Genomic DNA, 19212 nt, shown 5'->3' with positions numbered 1-19212 from the left:
AAATATCTATAATAAATATATTTAGAAAAATCCTGCGCTGCTGCAATAAAATAATTCAGAGGTTAAATGTCTAAGACCTTTCTGTGGATTAGTGAGGATACAGACCAGCGCTGCTCCACATATTCGGCTGTAAATTATTTTTAAACTGTATTTGTTAAACTCAGTGTTTACCGATTAAGCTCACATTAAAATCTCATATAAAGCCGACATGCACTGCTGCTGACACAAATCACTTTATTTGAATCAATGGAGTAACAGGAAAACACAAATTAATCTGAGACTATACATCGAAATGCCTCTTTACAAAATGACTGGTCTTAGTATTATAGCTGGTGTAAACTTGATAATCGTGTGCCTCAGTTTTGGGTTTAAAAAGTATATATCAACTTCACAAAATGACCGTAAAACAGAGCGAATATTTAGCTATATTTCATAAACATGATTGTATACCGCCAAGGAAAGTCGATATGATAAGCTCTGTTATTATTTAGGTCGTTTATTTAGAGTAATTAAATTATATTTGTAATATTGCTACGTATTAAAGTTCACACGACACTTTTCAAAAAATGCTATAAAGAAACAAATAGGAAGAAAAAGTCTCATTTGCTGCTTATTTGTTTGTAATTGTTATTAAATGCATGTTCGCTATTGCAGCATGTAGAAAAAAATTACTACACAAGTTGCCAGGATAAACACCTGAAAATTACTATATTGTAAACATGGAAATCATACATTTTTCAAATATTGTGCAGGATCGCAATTGCAATAATCCTAACTTAAATCGTTCACATTGTTGATGAAATATTGCTAAGAAGCTGGGTGTCCGCAATTGGAAGGAAATCTAAAGCCACCACAATCATTTCAATGATTATAAAAAAGCTGTATCGCTATAAAGATTTGTTTGCTGACCCCAAACACACACTTGTACATTAGAGCAAACAAGCTTTATAAAATCACAAACCCTGATTGTTATCGCAATAACAGCAGAGACATTGGGCCAAACAGCAGTTTGTGAATCAAATTCCACTCATTCATCTCTAATGAAATGTGTTAGCCAAGAGAATAGAAAATAGGACTTATTAAGCAAGAAAGACTTCTGCAGAATTGTTCAACGTGTCTTTCAGACAAAAAAAACATTCTTTTTTCAAAAGCCATGAAATCTTCAGCATGCAAGAACGAAAGTACAGAAAATCAACACACATAACATTAGGCAGTGCCATATCTTCAGCATTGAGTTACAAACTGACATACCTCCATGACTTTGGACATAAATTGTATACCTGAGCTGCAGGACTAATCTAAATTGGGGATTTATAAACACATCATCAGGTTCGTCCTTCCTGAGGGAAATTCATTTTGAAAAGCGCTTCCCCTGAAACTCAATATATAAGACATTGCTTTTAATATCAGTGCTTATTTCTTGATTAATATATGGAAGAGTTAAGATAATAAGTACATCTTGTACATTATTTGTATTGGTACAATAAATGTTAAAACTGCAAATAAATAATTGTAAAAAAATAAAAATAAAATAAAAATAAAATAAGATAAACGCAGGTCATATGCTAAACTTGTGATATTACACTGCAGCCTTTCTTTAAATAAATGACGATGCATTCAATGCATCTTGTATTATTCAGCGTAAACGCTTTGTTGTTAAAGCTCATTTATGGAAACAAGAAAATGACCCTTTTGAAGAAAGCAGACAAACATGATAAAAAAACGCCTGTCATTACAGTCAAGACCTAATCACAGTGCATATTGACCGATCTGGAGTTGGTTTTTAAAAGTGGATGTCTGTGCTGCAGCTGTGGACGGACTTTGTCAGTTTGTAACGGAAATTAAATGATTGAATAGCGTGCAATAGTACAACCTCCACCACGTTCTAAAAAAACACAATCAGTTAGAAAACATTCCAACTCAAATTTCATTGCCTTTCAGACTGCTAACATCTCTACTTGCAGGACCATTGTCAGGTGGTCAAGCTTTTGGTCAGGCGCTGGCTTCCTGTTTAAGGCGTTGGCTGCGGGCCTTGTACACCTCAATCAGGAGGTCTTTCACATATTGGATTTCCCGCTCCACCGATTCAGCCTTGTCTCGTAGTTCACGGTTTCTACCCTCCAGACCATGAAGCTGTTCTTCCAATGAGTCCAACTCCGCTCTCTTCCTCTGACGATATCTGTTAAAAACGAAGAGACGGTTTTTGATCAATACTGGAGCCCGTTAGGCTCAGTGGGATTTATCTTGAGCATTAAAAAAAAAAAATGAATATAAGCTTGAATTTTGTGTTTCTAAGAGGGATTATTATCTTTGCTCACTCATGTAAAATAAAATGATGTGTGAAAGTGCTATACCTGTGAGCTGCCGTCTTGTTTTGATCTCTTTTCTTCTGTTTACGTTCACCTGGGGGGCCTTCAATAATTGGGATCTCTAGTTCTGGTTTCACAATGCAGGGGTCATCTTTCAACACACAGACTCCTCGGACACACGGAGAGCCCATTTCTGAATCGTGGTGGTCGGGACTTAAGCAGTCGGGGCTTTGGCCTTCGAGAAAGCCACAGTGAAAGTCGTTATGTTGACGGTGAATCTCTGTGCTGTCTGGTTTTACAGGGTCATTGATGGCTCCTAGAAAACTGTGGTAGGCCTCTTCTTGGGATGTACTTTGAAGGAAACAGGTTTCGTTGGGTTCGGTCTTCCAAGAAACGCTGGTCTTGACGTCACTAGCGTCGCTCTTTGCGTCGTTCATTATCTCCATTTCCGTTCCTCCTCCTATGCCACCTATATTGACTTCGTACATCATCATTTCGTCTTTCTTGTGAGGAATTTGAATGGGTCCGCTAAAACTGTAACCGCCGCCAACGACCTTACCCGGGCAGATGGCGTCTTCTGTGTAGCGGCAATTCTTATCCTCTTTGGGTAAAATGGAACACCTTCTGATCTCCACCGCGCTGCCCAGGCAGTAGCCTTTGCCCACCACCCGTTCATCTTCTGCACAGCTGTAGCTACCGCCAGTTGCAACAGCTGAGTTACCTGAGGAATTTCCTTTGGAACTCCAGATGCTACTGTCAAAGCTCTCACCCACCCTCACACCTTCGGAAACTCGCTTGCGGCTGCAGACGTTGCCGTTGGGGCGACTGCAACTGTAGGGGGCATGTCTAGGAATCTTGGTACGGCCAATGGGACCCCCACAAAAGCTCAGCAAGTCAAGTTCCCCGGTTGCCAGGGTAACAAGTAGAGGGCTGGATTCTGATTGGTTGGAAGTAGAATACGATGCGTACGGCAACTGGTAATACGATGGCGGACCAACTGCCGTTGGACCCTTGTCGCATTTCCCAAGTTTGGAGGCTTTCTCTGGGAGTGGGTCAGACAGGAAGTAATCCTCCAGCTGAGCAAGCTCCTCTTGCAGCAGAGAGGTCATGACCTCCAAATCTGAGGGCACCTGGATGTCATGCTGGAGGGGCGAGGGGGGAAGGGATGCATTGGGGGAGGGAGAGGCGTGAGGGTTCGGGAGGTAAGAGGAGAAATCTACTTCTTCCGTCATCCAGTCACTAAGACCATCACCTATTGGGAAAACAGAGGTCAACATGTTAATCGCTGGCCTAGAGATCCAATGTAGCACAGTTATTGTAAATAAAACAACTATACTGGCAGTATTCGAATAACATGTCAAAAAAATACCCATCACAGTTAAGCGCGCTTATTAAATTCAAAATGCGAAAACAAGCGTTAAAGTAGCATGTTATAAACAAATCATATTAAATAGATCCACGTTGGTAGTTTTACTCACTGTTCAAGGAGAACGAAATGTGCTGCAGTGCGGTGCCCACCTGAAACTGGGAAAAATAAAAAACTGTATTCACTGCAACTCACCAATTAAGTGCTGGCTCTCCTCTGGCCCCTCCCCTCTGCGCCCCTCCGATTGGCTGTGGTTAGCCTGTGGGTGAGAGAGAGTGAGGGGGTCTGCCGGGCAGACGAGTAGAGTCTTCCAAATGGGTGCTGACATTGTCATCATCCTGTCCGTTGATCCTACGATTCAAATGTCCGAGCTTACGGTGCACAACAGTGAAGTTTGAGAGTTGAGCCACAGAAAACAGGGCTTGGTGCGCATTATGAAACCTAAAAAAAAAAGATGTGACAAATGATAAGGCGGTGTGATAATAAACAGTGTGTCGATAGTGAAATCGTTCTAGCTAGTATCTAAAATAAACCCACGTCAGCTACAAATTTTAGTTTTCGTGAGTGGGGATGAAAAACCAGCACCTCCCAGGTGATACAACACTCCATTCTAAATCTGTCCAGGCACACCTAAAATAACTGGCTAAGCATTCACATCTAAAGAATTTCAACATTAAGAGACACAATCCAACCTGAGTAGGCTATAATAAATATAACCCCCATTTTGTCACACCATCAGTTAAGACACATTGGTGATTAGCGAGGGACCAATTTAGAAAACCACCACACTTCCATCCATCAAAGTCCCTTGTGCCCACTTAGGGGAGCTCTACTGAGATCCTAAAGAACCAGGCGAATGCTCTACTTGTGGGAACATTTTTTATCAGCCTGGGTATTCAAGACGCACAAATGGCTAAGCTTCACACACAGTGACGAATGCTTCTCTGAAACAGCATTTGGATCACAATATTAAAAACTTTAAAAATGTTTGTTGTTATTTTAACATTAATGCATTAAGTGTTTAATTCTGTAATTAAGTCAAAAATAAGAATGAATTCAGTTGGACATTGAGGTTTTGATTCCTGTATGCTCCAATAATCTTTACTAATACAATGAAGTGCAGTTTGTTTACAGTTTATGCTGCTCAGACACAAAACATAATTCTGGTTTGACAAAATAATCAGACACAACCCAAAAAACTGTCAAACTGCAGGAAGAAACGAAACAACGCTGTCCTTCCTTTCAAAACAACACAATTCGCTCTTTCTAGGCACATGGCAGGTGAAAACAATGCAGCAGCCTATGAACTGGATCCTGAGATGCTTAGCGAGCACGTGGGTTATATTGCATGACGTAATGCAAAACCAAGACACAAAATCCTCGTGAAAGCTTTGAAACGATTTATGTTTTTGTTATTTTTTCAACGGGAGAACAATATAAAACTATAAAATCGGGTGAATATGCATGAGCTGTCAAAAACAAACAAAGGCAAGACTTTTGAGAAGAAAGAACACATAGTAGCACCTGCATAGCGTTTGCACTATTGTTTAAAGAGACAGACAATGCATTTGCAAAACATAGATTATAGCGCAGAAAAGCTGTCTACCAAACAAGCATGCGTACTCCCTTTAAAAGTACGCAAAATAAATAGGTGTAAAAAACTAAAACTATATTTAACGTTAAAATATTTACAAAAACGGTCAAATGTATCATTGTAGGATCGATACTACAAAGTTGCAAAAGCGTATAAAGTAGGAAGCAACGAGAAGAAGACCTGAAAGGAGTTTAGGAAACTTTGCCAAGAAGCCAAACACAACGCATAAAACCTCTCCTGTAACACTGTTACAAGTGACAACACATACAACAACACATAACTCGAGCAAAAAGAAAAAGAAAGCAGACACAAAAGTCACAGACCCCTCAAATTAAAACACAAAGAAGTAATGAGTTGCACTTACTCCATTCTTGCTGAAATGTTTTGGGTCTGGAGTGCGTTGCAAGAGCAAAGCACAGCGTTTCTTTAGGATCGACGAGTAAACGAAATTAAAAAGCCATGTCTCCTTCGGAGTTTCTAGGACTGAAGTGCTGTTGGTCTTGCTTTGTTGTGATGGAGTTGATGACTGAGAATCGGCTAATTGAGTCAATGCATCAGGTCACCCACACCTAGCAACCAGCTGCGTCACGCGGTCAGCCCCCACTGCTATAGATTCCTCCGCCCTGTGGATGTATTGGTAGATACATTTCACACTCGAACACGCCCACAAGATCTAGGTCTCATTTACTATTCTACGTTACGTCCTTTCAAACACAGCCTGTTGGCATAACCGCGCACTATAAAGACCATGGGGCTTGCATATGCCGTGAAAGCTACTGTTAACAAGGTGATTATCGTATAAATAAAATATTTCGTTATACATAAAACATTTACATCCTAACATGTTTACAATGCCATTCAGATGTGTATTGTTTCACAGGGACTACTTGATTACTTCTAGCGAGGAAGAACACTTTTGCTACCCAGGAGATGCGTGGCTGTTGTTGCAGGTTAGTTGCATCAGCGCTGTAAGCTGTTCGCTGATTCGCCGGATGGACTGAACTCTTCGCGCAGCGATTGGCTGGAGAGGAACTGTTGTCGTCTCTCATTGGCTGATGGGAAAGAACCGTTGCATCCCAGTGGTCTTTAGTTTTCCACTCTCCGAGCACATGTTTCGCGTAAACATCCCGGGAGTACGTGCTAAAAGTGGTTAAAGTTTCATGTGGCAGAAGGACAGTTTACTGAACTTTACTGACAAAACATTGTTCATATACTGTTACGGGTTTTGAACATTTTCCTCCGTATAGATTTAGATGTAACACGTCTGATTTTCGACTGTGGCGTGATTGGATTTGGTATGTTTAAACACATTTAAAGTTTTAAGTGTAACAAATTACTTAAATGGCTTATCGCTTATCCTCGGGATTAAAGTAAGATCTTAATAGTTTATTTACATGTTCCCTTAACTACCCTTTGATGAGTAATTGTCACGCAAAATGTTTGTAACTCTGACGTTTTAAATGTATATCTTAAACTCTATAATATTTAAAGTACACTTTACTGAACTCTCTAACAGTTGATGTCTTTATTATTTCCCTCTTTTTAAAGATGTAGTTAGCCCCTTGGGAGAATCTTAAAAAATAAACTTTGTCTAACGATAAGCTGTACTTATTGCTTGTATATATTTTGGTAGGTTTAGTGTGGGCGTCACTCTACACGCGCTGGGCCATTCAGTTCATTTTAGGTCACAGCGAGAGGAGACAAAATAACCTCAAACTCAAACGTACATCTCACTTAATTCCTGTTAATAACGTTTTTTTCCCCTAGAATCAAGCTTTGTTTTTCCCCTCTCAGCAAATCCTTAAGCTGATTGAAGGAGCTATGTCTTCCTGTTGCTATAGTAATAGCGAACACTGCCCCCTATTTTAGACATGTTTTCTGGTTGCTGTTGCCATGGGATTTGCAACGAGCACTCTCGCTCCGTTTTTCGGCCCGTCTCTTTCACTTTTGTCTCTGTAGTATAAAAATGACATTCACATAAAAGTTTATTTCGTCTTTAAGATAATTACCACAAGTGTACATTATCAACAGTTATTATTGATGATACTTTTTCGCAATGTTTAATAGACACATCACATCTTGGACATACTCTGAATTATAAGGGCTGTCGTCACGGAACTTTTTGTGGTTTATGACAAGAAATCCAACATGCAAAATACTGTACCATAGTAAACTGTAGTAAATAATGTAGTATACTTTAATATTTACTTAAGTTGAAAACCTAGTAGGTATGTTACTACATTTTACTAGTAAATACTACGTTACGTTTATAGTGAATACTATGGTGTGGGATGTAGGCTAATGAAATTTACAGCGTTTATCAATCAAAACATGATATTTGCCATAGCAAGAAAAAAATCCAACACCCAATATTAACTAAAGCCCCTTTACGCTGTCAAATGGAGTACTCTGAAACTTTTTAAGAAGATATGTCCTTCATGACTGAGAAGAATTTTATTTTATTTACACCTAGCAGGTCTGCATGAGAGAAGATGACACCTGCTTTCTCTATAGAGAGTGACTGGATCAAAGAGGGGCTTCTGAAACTACTGTGATACTGTAATTCTTCTTGTGAGTCGGCTCAGCCTCGCAGTTGTAGAAGTAAGGCCTGATGCAATCTTTGTGACCGCAGTCGTAACGTTGAAGAGGCTGAGATAATAATGGTTGTTGAAGTGTGGGATCTCTCCCAGGAAAGCGCTGACTCTCCCAACTCGCCGTGTCTTTAATTGGTCCGTGGGGGCGCCCTGTTTGCGCAAACCGTGAGAGAAAGTCAGCAGTACACACACGGGCACCTCAGCCACCGACAGCTTCGGTGTTGTCGGTGCATCATACTTTGACTAGCTGTTTGTATTGAGTTTTCCACCTACGATAGGAAACAGCTGATGTGGCAAACAGAGACGTAGGCCAACGGCTTACCCGCAATTAATCACAGATTTTGCGGATTAAAAAGCTGGTAGAAATGAAAAAATCTGTTAACCTCATAAATCCAACTGTCTATATGGTAAACAACCGAAATATCAGACACGCTCACTCCAATAGAAGTCTGGCCATGCACGTGGTAGGCCTATATAAACACAAACTTTAAAAGTTTTTGTAATTTTACTATATGTATGTTTGTTTATTTCTTTCATTTTGTTTTGGCCTCTCTCTCCCCCCTCCTCCCCCGTCAATAAGTAGCTATGTTAGTCAAAGAATAAGGAGTGGGTGAGAGAGTACGCACCACGCCAAGCTCATGTTATAGCACACATTAGTAACAGTTACATCACAATTTCATCACCATCTCCCTCTGAATTCATTGTTGTCTCTTTTTCATTCCCTTGTACTAGCGATCAAATCGTTTAAAGTTGTTTCGATGACTTGGTATAACTTATTTGAAAGATCAACATCCAATAGACATCGTCAGTATGATTGTCCCGCCGTTTCAGCATCCCCCGAAACATACTCTGTTGAGAATAACACAGTAACTTTGATGATAAATATAATAACACATGTTATATGGTATGAGCGCACATCTGTTTAACACGCCTGCACCGCAGCGATTTCACTGACTGCTCCTCAGAGAGCGCGAGGCAGCGTTAAAGTTGTTTAATTTTGAGTGAAGTGTATTTGTCTCGTGCCTCCAGTGGGACGCTGTTGTATTTGGAGTGCGTCTCGCCTCTCAAAAACTAAAACATCGAGCCTAAAGACTGGGCATGCTGGGGTTGGGTTGGGGGGTTTGGAGGGGGAACTCAAGGACAAGCTAAAGGAGTTTTGTTTCTCGTTTAGTTCCATAACACATTTATGAATTTTACTGCTGTGTAGTGTGTGTGCTATATTAAATACTGTACTACAGTATTTTTTCAATGCCTGTATAGTGTAGTTTCCTGAATGTCCCTGTAAAAAAAGAAATCTGATAGTTTACATTATGGTTTATCATTACAACCATTAGAAAAATGAAAGATGCACCGATATATCAATGAATCAATGGCATCGGTTGACAGTGAAATTAAATTAAAAGGGCGCAGGAAATGGCCTACATTACATTTTGCTGTGTTTAAAGAAAGTGTTAAAAAATCTCCAGTTTGATGTTCAGTGTTGATAGTAATCAACTAAATGTTACCCTACTGAAAAATCCAGCTAAGACCAGCATAAGTTGGTGAGGCTAGAAGACCAGCTGACCAGCTTTGCCCAGCTGGGAGGACCAGGTTAAACCTGCTACTACAACCTTAAACCAGCTAAAACCGACTACCAGCATGCTGGTCTTAGCTGGATTTTTTAGTAGGGTAGTAATTCATAAAATTTAAGAAATACTTTTTAATATTCATAATTTAATTAATGTGAGTTAAAGGAAAACAACAACTTTTTTCAATATTTTACTATGATCTTTAGTGATGCACCGATACCACTTTTTTGGAATACGAGTACAAGTACAAGTACTTGCATTTCAGTACTTGCCGATACCGATACTGAGTACTTAATAAAAAAACATGATTTAAATTTACAGGTAACAGCTTTAGTCATATAATTTAACAAAAAAAACAAAGGACTAGTTTTCCAGTTTGTTGTAAACTCTGCCTCTTTGGACAACACAAGAGGCATTAAGCCCTTACACGCCGCTCAAACATAGACATTTCTCAGACTGTGGTATCGATTCCAGATATATAAAATGTGGTATCGGGGCCGAAACCAGATATCGGTATCGGTGCATCCCTAATGTTCTTACATCAACTTAGACAAATGAATACATACCTATCTTTTTTCAATGCATGCACTTTTAATCTTTGTACAGCACGTCGTGAATGTGTTAGCATTTAGCCTAGCCCCATTCGTTCCTATGGCTCCAAACAGGGATGAATTTAGAAGCCATCAAACAATTCCATGTTTTCCCTATTTGAAGACTGTTACATGAGTAGTTACACAAGTAAGTATGGTGGCACAAAATAAAACTTTTGTTTGGAGCCATAGGAATGCATGAGGCTAGGCTAAATATTGAGAAATGGCTGTAGTTTGGTGGTTTCCTTTAAGAATCTTAATTTGAGTAACAGCTTCGTTTATAACTAAGAGTGACTTTGAAACAATTTTTTTAAAATAGAAAGAATAATGTTTTTACTTGCCTTTAAAAAAAATTTTAATTTAAAAGAAAGTAAACGGTGAAACCACCAAACTACAGTATCTGAAATCGGTAACGGCAGGCATCACTCCAAATAATTGGTTATCCATATCAGCATAGAAATGTAGTGTCTGTGCATCTCTAATAAAAAAAATCTGGTGTGTTTTAGGCCTTTTCCCGGATTAAATCTTTCAACAAGTGATCTACTGTACAAGCTGCTGTAAGATGTTCCCACATTCTAAACCTAGGGTTAATACTTTTGAGACTGGTCTTGGTCTCGACTGTCTGCGGTCTCAGACTTAGTGGTCTCAGGACTTTAGTTCAAGTCCACAACTGTGGGAATAATTGATGCATTGTCTGAGAACACCATTTATGTGACTGAATGTAAAACTTTTCCTTTAAAAGCAATCATTGACTCATTTTTTTTATTTGATTCCCTTCGTCGTGCTAAGAGTTAAATAAGGGGATTGTCCGAAAAGAAATCTGTTAACAAATTAATATAAAGACCCACAATAACCATCCACAATAATTCCATAATTTTTTTGATGGTGTTGGGTCTTGTCTCGGTCACGACTGTTTGGTCTCTGTTTTGTCTTGGTCTCTGCCCTTCAAAGTCTTGGTCTCGGTTTAGGACTACGACACTGCTTATTAGACTTTCTGTAGTGGGTCTGTTGTCAGTTGTATAAATGTACATTTGTATACGTCTTTGTGTGTGTGCATGTGTAGCCTTCGTAAATTTATAACAATATGCTTGTGTGAAAATGCTCGCTGGTTCACATGGGCTGGATTAAGTCAGTTGATCGCGACTTCAAAGTCTTGGGCTATTGATTCCCAAGCGACTTAGGTCTCAGTTGATCATTTCGGTTTAGTCTTTAGAGATTTGCAGGGCACAAACCCTCTTGCTTTGATATGTGAGAATTATGCTGGATAGTAGGCTACGCTGGTTTTGAAACTCAAAGATCTCATAGCTTTAATTGGTGTTTTTGTTGGAAGTTAACATGTTACATTTTTTTAAATTTAAAGCAAAGACCTTTAAATGTTTTAAATAGACCGCATTAAGAAAATAGATTACTTCTTGCATTCCTACATTCTTGGGGTTGATTTATTATGCTTTTATGTTGCTTAACAATTGTAACGTGTGATGAATTTGCATCAACTGATAAATTAATTGGTAAGGCTCTGCTGGTGTAGACAGATGGCATCATTATAGCGTTGATGACATTTGTAGTTGCACATTTAACTGTTATGATAATGACTGGGTGCGAGACGGAGAAGAAAACAAGCTGAGGGCCCCGGGGCCTCAGAGGAACACAGAGCGGAACGCACATCCAGCCCTCGCATCTGGAGCATGAAAACAGCGCTCAAGCGTAGAGATATATGACAAATGATGCCCTCTACTGGACATTTCAGGAACAGCAAAACCCCTTAATGGGAGAGAGCGCAACAGCACCCACAAACTCATCTTATCCAGGAATCAGTGAAATGCTTTCAATGACAAACCATTCGTAGACTATTTGTTTAAAGGAATAGACATAAACAAAGGTTCTTTCATATAAACCAGGGGTGTCAAACTCATTATGGTTGCTCTCAAAAGGGCCTGGTGTATTTGTAAGACTATATGAATGTATCTCTTTTTAAACATTACATACATAATCTCTGCAATTGATTACATATGGTATTCAAATGTGCAACTATTGTACAGATCATTTCAATAATGAAATTTAATAAATTAATTAAAATAAATGATACATTAAAATAAATGTATATAAGTTATTAATATATTTTAAATAAATTATCACTCATAAATCACATTAAATTATGAAAAAAATACTTTGGAGGGACAAAAATTAGTTTTGATGGCCGCTAAAAAATTAAATGCAAGAAAAACCCTGCAAAATAATACTAATAATAACAATAAAATAATTTGTAAGCTCTGACGGGCCACATAAAATAAAGGGGGGCGGGCCGGATATGGCCCGCAGGACTTTAGTTTGACACCCTTGAATAGACCTTACATTTATACTGTGGCATTTCCTAAGACATACAGTAACAGGTTACTAATGTAATCAATGAAAAACTGTAATCTGACAGGAAAACTGTAGTGAAAGGTACATTTAACTGAACATTAGGATCTAACTTCTCATGCCATTAAAAGAGAGTTAGTTAATTATGTTGTCTATGAGATTTTTGTCTTTTACAGTTATGTGAATGCCTCTAATTTTATGTCTCGTGTTCACAAAACAAGAATTATTTGACATTGTACTTTGCCTTTTAAATAATGAGACAATTAATCAAAACACGTGACTAAACCAATATGATTCAAAGATGATACATGTGCTATAAATCAGTATAGTTTTATTTCAATGTATTATGTAATGAAAAACTTATACGTGACAAATAGTGACTGAAATGCATTGAAATGAGTTTATCTAAGCAAAAGTAAAAGCTTTTTGTTTCTGTCAAAGTAGAAATACATTGTTAGTGGTGTAGCACTGAATTTTATAAAATACCCTTATCCAGGAGGATATCAACAATCTGAATAACACACAATTTGTGACTATACATCATAGTGACACATCCACACATTTTTAAAACCCTGAAATAAAATGTGCAAGTCAGAGTACATATATCAACACGGGTAAAACTTTGGCTAGACAAAACCTTTCAGTAAAAAGTGTCCCATGGTTTGTTTTTAAAAAGCACAAAACATTTACTGCAATGGTCCCCGACCAATTTATCTTGTAACAAATCAGGTAGCAGGCGTACATTTTTTGTTACTCGTCCAAGCACCTGAGCCACTTGTTTAAGAATCTTTGCAGAACAAATTACCAAAATAAAAAAGACAGAACCGTGGTTAAAAAAACTATCAAAAATGTGAATGCTGCCTTTTCTCCTAAAACAGATTATGAATACTGTCATATACAATTATGCTTAATATAAAATCTTTCTAATCTTGCATAAGTGTAAATGCAACTAAATAACTAAAAGTAAAGATGTGTGTTAATACATTGTAACGTATTATGTACTGACCTGAAAGCTTGGGACCATAAAATTAAAGAAATGTAAAAAAATACATAAATATAAATATATAGAGCATATGATTGATACTGTATGAAATGCTGTAAGTTCTGAGCTCTTTAAGTGGTTCAGTAATAAAGTCAATAATATAATCAATTAGTAAAATTTATATATATGTATAATAAACCATAAAATCTGACCATCAGTTCCATATAATGGGATCAGCCTCAGTTCTTCTCTAGTCACAGAGTTCAGTCAGTGATGGCTAAAGTTTTTTCATTTTTTTCACAATAATAATACAAGTATAATATCCTGTTAAATGAGTCCATCCGCACGCTCTCAGGTCATAAACTGCGTGTAGCCCTCGGCACCCGTTACTATGACATCCATCCAAATCCGCATGGCCTCTGGGGACGGTGCCACCATGAAATAAAGTCGATCATGAGTCTTCACGCAGAAGGTCAGGGAAGGATTTGGACTCTGCAAGGACACAGAGAAGGATAAAGTGTGCGTAAAAGTGTAAGATGGTGAACAACATGCAAAATGAAATGACAGGAAAGCATGACGAAATGTAAGTGAACATGCAGCCGCTTTGATCTCTTTTGCCTTCTGCTGTAAGAAATTCTCTTTATGGAAAGACGTCTGTCTGTTTAAAGTTTCACAGTGTGCTTGCAGAAGTATAGTATGAGTGCTGTTCTCTAGCTTTGTGTGGTATGTTGATTTATTCATGTTGACTGTAAACAGGAGGGGTTGAAACAGTACAGCATACAGTATTACTGTACTTACCTTAGTTGCGCTGCGCAGGTGATCGTAATAGACCTCCTCTATGGCTTGGAAGTAGATGACACCCTTTAGTTTGGTCTCGTGCTTATCTGAGGAGAAGAAAAAAAAATAATTGTGCGGATTAACTTTGTTATTCATTAAAAGGGATTAAAAAGAGATTACATTTATCAGTTTATTTGCATTACATGATGGGTATGTTGGGGTTTGCGCTAGACACTGAATAAAAAAAATAATAAGACAAAATCTGTTTAAAGCTTTGCCTCAGGGAAATAAAACAAGCATAAAAAGTAGACGTTAATTCTAGAAGCGCACGCAGCGAGTCACCTAAAAACTATTGTCTGTCTCAATTTAAAGGGGGGGTTTAATGGTATTTCAAGCATTCTGACTTATTAACACAGTTATAGAGTTGTTTCCTCATGCTAAATGTAGGCAAAGTGTCAAAAATGCAGTTGGGCGTGTTTCAGAGTATTTCTGTGCCGAATGCACTTCGCCAGGGTTCGTACAAGTTTCGGCTAATTTTTTTCGATTACGGTTCTAACTGACGTTTCAGGGGTTTTCGATACGTATCACTTCTTTATATGGGCTTCCGCCGGAAAACTTCCCCTGGAAAACCCCGCCCAGCCGTCAGTCAGCGGGAGACGCTAGAGCTTGCTAACAGCTTATCACGCCACTCAGCTTTGTTTAATTTCAAAAGTCAACAATGGCACAACAAGAAGTGTGTTTTTGGATGTAAGGAGAAGACATCCAGCCTTATGGAAACAATGGATATAGTTTATTATCCGGATTAGCAGCGGAGTTTTGCGTGTGTGTGTTTGATGCGGTGGATTTTCATGACGAGTTACACGCGGTAAGTAAGACTTCTGTATTATGTTGGAAATAGGCGCGTGTATATTATATAAATGACACGAACATGTAGTGAATCATAAGTTAAAACAGTGTTGTATAGTGTTGCATGACTCGTACTCGCTCCTCCCGTGTTATAACTCCTCCTTCTTCATTTTTTCGTACGTTATCGGAAAGATTCGGTAAAGCTTATCTTTCTTTTATAAATCTGATTAAACTAAAGACTCTTCAGAGATATAAAGGATGTCATACTACTCCATAGGTACTCCAGATTAATATCAGAAATGCAGAAACAGCGTGTGTTACGTGAGCTTTAACGCAATGTGCCACCCACAGTAAACAGCTCTTCCAAAAGACTTCCTTTTTCCCTACTTAGCGCGAATTAACACATATCTTTGATCTGATTTTATCTACACGCGATGTCTAAAAGCACAGTGTGACAGCCTCCAGTGAGCCCCTTCGTAGCCGTGTCAACAGTTAAGATTTATTAGTTTCCTTTTAACCGTTTTTTTTCTAGCCTGCCTCTGTTCATTATTCAAATCTGCTTAGTAATAGGATAAATAGTTTTTGTGTTTCATGTTTTTGAAGAGTTGTAAGTGTGGTATTGTTACTCAGAACTGAGCCAGGGCTAAATCTACACCCCCATCCCTCACAAATGCAGGGCTAGAGAAAGTATTGCAGTTTATTTCATCATCTTCATCATCATCATCATCACTACTAACATGGGGAGTGAGGGGGTGAAAAGGCTACACATGAGAAAAAGGTGTGTGTGTGTGTGTGTGTGTGTGTGTGTGTGTGTGTGTGTGTGTGTGAGGAAGAGACATGGCATCTAAAAGCAAGACGGGATGATTGAAAATTGAGAGAACTGAGATGAAACATTTCACGAGAACATGCCACTTAATCAATGCTGTAAGATTTGTTTTCTTTTTATCTCATTTTTTTTTTGCTTTTTCTTGTTGCAATTTTAACTAAGGCACACAGAACGTAAAAAGCATGTGCTCTTCTTCACATTTTAAAGCAACAGATTTTGCTACAAAATAAATAAATAACTTACTTAACTGCATATGTACTTTATGAAAAATGTTTTTTTTAAGCATTATAACAGGGCTTTTTCAATTTCCTTACTATGTAATCTGGAGAAAAATGTGATGATTTACTCACCTACATAATAAGAGAAAGTCCTCTTAAGTCGATCAAAGACAAACCAGCGTTTTTTCCAGGATTTGATCTTGCCGCCCATCTTGACGAGATGGCCCTTGCACATTTTTTCGGTGACATTGACAAACGGACAGGTGTCCACGCAGTGGCCCGACGATTCCACGTGAGAACGCAGGTCGAACTCCTCTTTCCGAATAGGCAGGTAGCGTGTCATTGGCCGAGCCTGAAAAAGCAAAGAGCTCAGATATTGCCAGTCTTCAAAATACGGTCTCATATATTAAAATAATAATAATAATAATAATAATATCTATGTATTCCTTATTAAAATGTAACAAATGTATCATTCAAATTATATTCGTCCATCAGAAAAGTTTGTTTCTTAACATTTTGATGATATTGTCCTTTATTAATCTCTGCAAACAATTGATATTCTTTGCAAGAACCCACTGGTTGATTCAACTGTTTTGGTGATGTCACTTATCTGTGTTTAAAACATGGTTGTCCTACTGCCCTGCCCTTCCCTGCCTGTCTCATCCCCCTCCTCTTCTCATCTTATCTCCTTTCTGTTGTCTCCCTCTCACCATCTGTCTGTGCGCTCCTCTCGTCCACCTGCTGTGCGGATGTGCTCTCTGAGCATTGGCGCTTCTCATCTGGTCCAGTCAAGCTGAGCCAATGACCTCATAAAGTCTTTTTAGAGAGCAACTCCAAACATTGACTGACCTCAGAGCTGCGCCGGTTAAGCAGACTGCTGTGCTAGGAGCTGTACACAGACATTGATACTGTCTGCTCAAGCGGGTGCAGCCGCTGACCTTAGATCAGCGTGTTTTAACCATACAGTATATACTTTTTTAAGCGTTAACACTTCAAAATAATTTGCAGTATAACACTAAACAAGTTTTTTTCCAAAAACGTGATAAACGCCATTTAAAAAAATATTAGTAACCACCAAAATCAGTACTGTGTCTGGTCAGTATTAAAAAGTAAATTTAAAATTTTACACAAAAAACGATATCCTCCGTGTTATTCTGTCATATTTTCTCATTTTTTCCAATCCGCGACAAACGCCAGCACTCCTTTTCTGCAGAATACAATAAATCCGCTTAACCAATCACAGCGCACCATGTCATGCATTTTTAACAATAATGGCGGCGCTTTGAATACACATGGAATCCTAGTTTTTGTCATCTACTTTGTACTTTGTGATCAACAAACAAACAAAAACAAAATAATAATTTTGATGGCATTGATAAACCTGTGGTGGTTTTCTGTGGCGGGAAAGAAACGTAAGTCATCAAAATCTAATAATTTATGTGAGAGGCACTCGGGAGATGGAAAAATGCCGGCTGTTGCTTGTTCTCACACAACAGCATCAAGCTCTGTCATGCTAACACATTGACCCCAGGGGATCTTATGAAAAACTTTCCATTATTTTACTTGAAGTCAATGACAATCGAGCAGGACCAAAACATTTTACAGCTGATCATTGTAAAAATTTTTTTAGCAACGACATGCCAAGGATGACAGCAGCAATACAGTGTTCTTAAATGGATATTTCGGCCTAAAATTATATTAAACCCATGATTTACTCACCCCCAAGCTGTCCGAGTTGCATATGTCCATCGTTTTTCAGACAATATTTTAGAAAATGTTTTAGATCTTTCAGTTGATTAAATGTAATGTTACAGGGTCCACGACCTTCAAGTCAAAAAAAGTGCGTCCATCCTTTACAAATTAAATCCAAACGGCTCCAGGATGATAAACAAAGGTCTTCTGAGGGTAACCTGCGCGGTGTTGTTGTAGAAATATCCATATTTAAAACTTTATTAACGTAAATAACTACCTTCCGGCAGCGCCGCCATCTTAGACTCCTCTGTATTCAGGAGAGAGTATTAGCATAGTGTACGCACTTTTCTTAGTGACGTATGACAAATTTGGAGGGCGGGGCAAAGAGCAGCAGCAGAGTAGTCTCCGTAGGCTGCGTACGCTCTCATCCTGAATGCGGACGCGACTAAGATGGCGGCGCTACTGGAAGGTATTTAATTACGTTAATAAAGTTTTAAATATGGATATTTCTACAACAACACCGCGCAGATTACCCTCAGAAGACCTTTGTTTATCATCCTGGAGCCATTTGGATTTATTTTGTAAAGAATGGACGCACTTTTTTTGGACTTGAAGGTCGTGGACCCCGTAACATTACATTTAATCAACTGAAAGATCTAAAACATTTTCTAAAATATCCGAAAATGTGTTTGTCTGAAAAACGATGGACATATGCAACTCGGACAGCTTGGGTGTGAGTAAATCATGGGTTTAATATAATTTTTGGCTGAACTATCCCTTTAATATGATCAAGTAAGTGTTTGATTAATGCCATTAATGTTTATTTTTTAATCAGTATATACCACTAGTCAACTAAATAAATATAACATGGCAAAGATGAATGCACATTTATATATTGATTCAATAGATTTATAGCATTTTGAAAAAAAAACTTAATCAGTTTTTTAATAAATCTTTGAAAATCTAATTATGGATTTCAATTTTTAATGTTATTATAACCTTTAGATGCTATGTGAAAGTTTTTAACAGAAAATGGTGTTTTTCATCTTGTCGCTTGGTATAGAAAACACATTTTTACCAAAATTCGTCAAAATGGATACATTGTGTTTTGGAACCAAGCTCTTCATATATTAATAATGTCCTCCATATATATTCCCAGTGTTATTTATATATACAGTACATATCACTGGAAAAAGTGCCAATGTTCAAGCCCAATGAAAGCACAGTCATTTGCAGTGAATTGTATTGCAGTAAATGGGATATTTCACCCAAAAATGAAAATATTGTCATTATTTACTCTCATATTGGTACAAACCTGTATAAATTTATTTGTTCTGATGAACAGGTAGATTGATATTTTGAGGAATGTTAGAAACGAACCCGTTCATGAGCACCATTCACTTCCATAGTATTCTTTTTCCTACCATGAAAGTGAATGGGGCTCGCGAACGGTTTATTTACGAACATTCCTCTTCCAAACTATCTTCCT

General features: G+C 38.1%; 2 protein-coding genes across 15 annotated transcripts in view; both read right to left on the bottom strand.

Moving 5' to 3' along the window:
* Positions 1-220: 220 nt before the first annotated feature.
* atf5a (activating transcription factor 5a) lies at positions 221-5841 on the bottom strand. Its single transcript, XM_065250206.2, has 4 exons — positions 5634-5841; positions 3871-4116; positions 2355-3561; positions 221-2179 (listed from the first exon to the last, which is right to left on the bottom strand). The coding sequence occupies exons 2-4, from the start codon at positions 4010-4012 to the stop codon at positions 1993-1995; spliced, it is 1536 nt and encodes a 511-aa protein (XP_065106278.1). The 5' UTR covers positions 4013-4116; positions 5634-5841; the 3' UTR covers positions 221-1992.
* Positions 5842-12686: 6845 nt separating this feature from the next.
* The window catches only part of phldb1a (pleckstrin homology-like domain, family B, member 1a), a 52482-nt gene continuing 45956 nt past the window's right edge, over positions 12687-19212 (bottom strand). For 5 of the 14 annotated variants that reach the window (XM_065250198.2, XM_065250199.2, XM_065250196.2 and 2 more), the window contains 3 exons: positions 16164-16383; positions 14163-14248; positions 12692-13856 (listed from right to left, as the gene is read on the bottom strand). In XM_065250198.2, the coding sequence (XP_065106270.1) occupies positions 13716-13856; positions 14163-14248; positions 16164-16383 (447 nt within the window). In that variant the 3' untranslated portion in view covers positions 12692-13715. Of the gene's footprint in view, positions 13857-14162; positions 14249-16163; positions 16384-19212 lie in introns of all 14 variants that reach the window. The other 9 variants (XM_065250203.2, XM_065250205.2, XM_065250204.2 and 6 more) reach the window with 5 other exon arrangements.

This window comes from Paramisgurnus dabryanus, chromosome 5 (genome assembly GCF_030506205.2).
Source record: "Paramisgurnus dabryanus chromosome 5, PD_genome_1.1, whole genome shotgun sequence".
NCBI lineage: Eukaryota > Metazoa > Chordata > Actinopteri > Cypriniformes > Cobitidae > Paramisgurnus > Paramisgurnus dabryanus.
The sequence above is the reverse complement of the archived record's forward strand: the minus strand, read 5'-3'. Positions and strand labels throughout refer to the sequence as shown.

Coding starts and splice junctions, on each gene's coding strand:
- atf5a (XM_065250206.2), bottom strand. CDS start 4,012: ATGATGACAATGTCAGCACCCATTTGGAAGACTCTACTCGTCTGCCCG. Junction 3,562..3,870: donor GGAGAGCCAGCACTTAATTG/GTGAGTTGCAGT, acceptor TTTTCCCAATAG/GTGATGGTCTTAGTGACTGG. Junction 2,180..2,354: donor AACAAGACGGCAGCTCACAG/GTATAGCACTTT, acceptor CGTTTTTAACAG/ATATCGTCAGAGGAAGAGAG.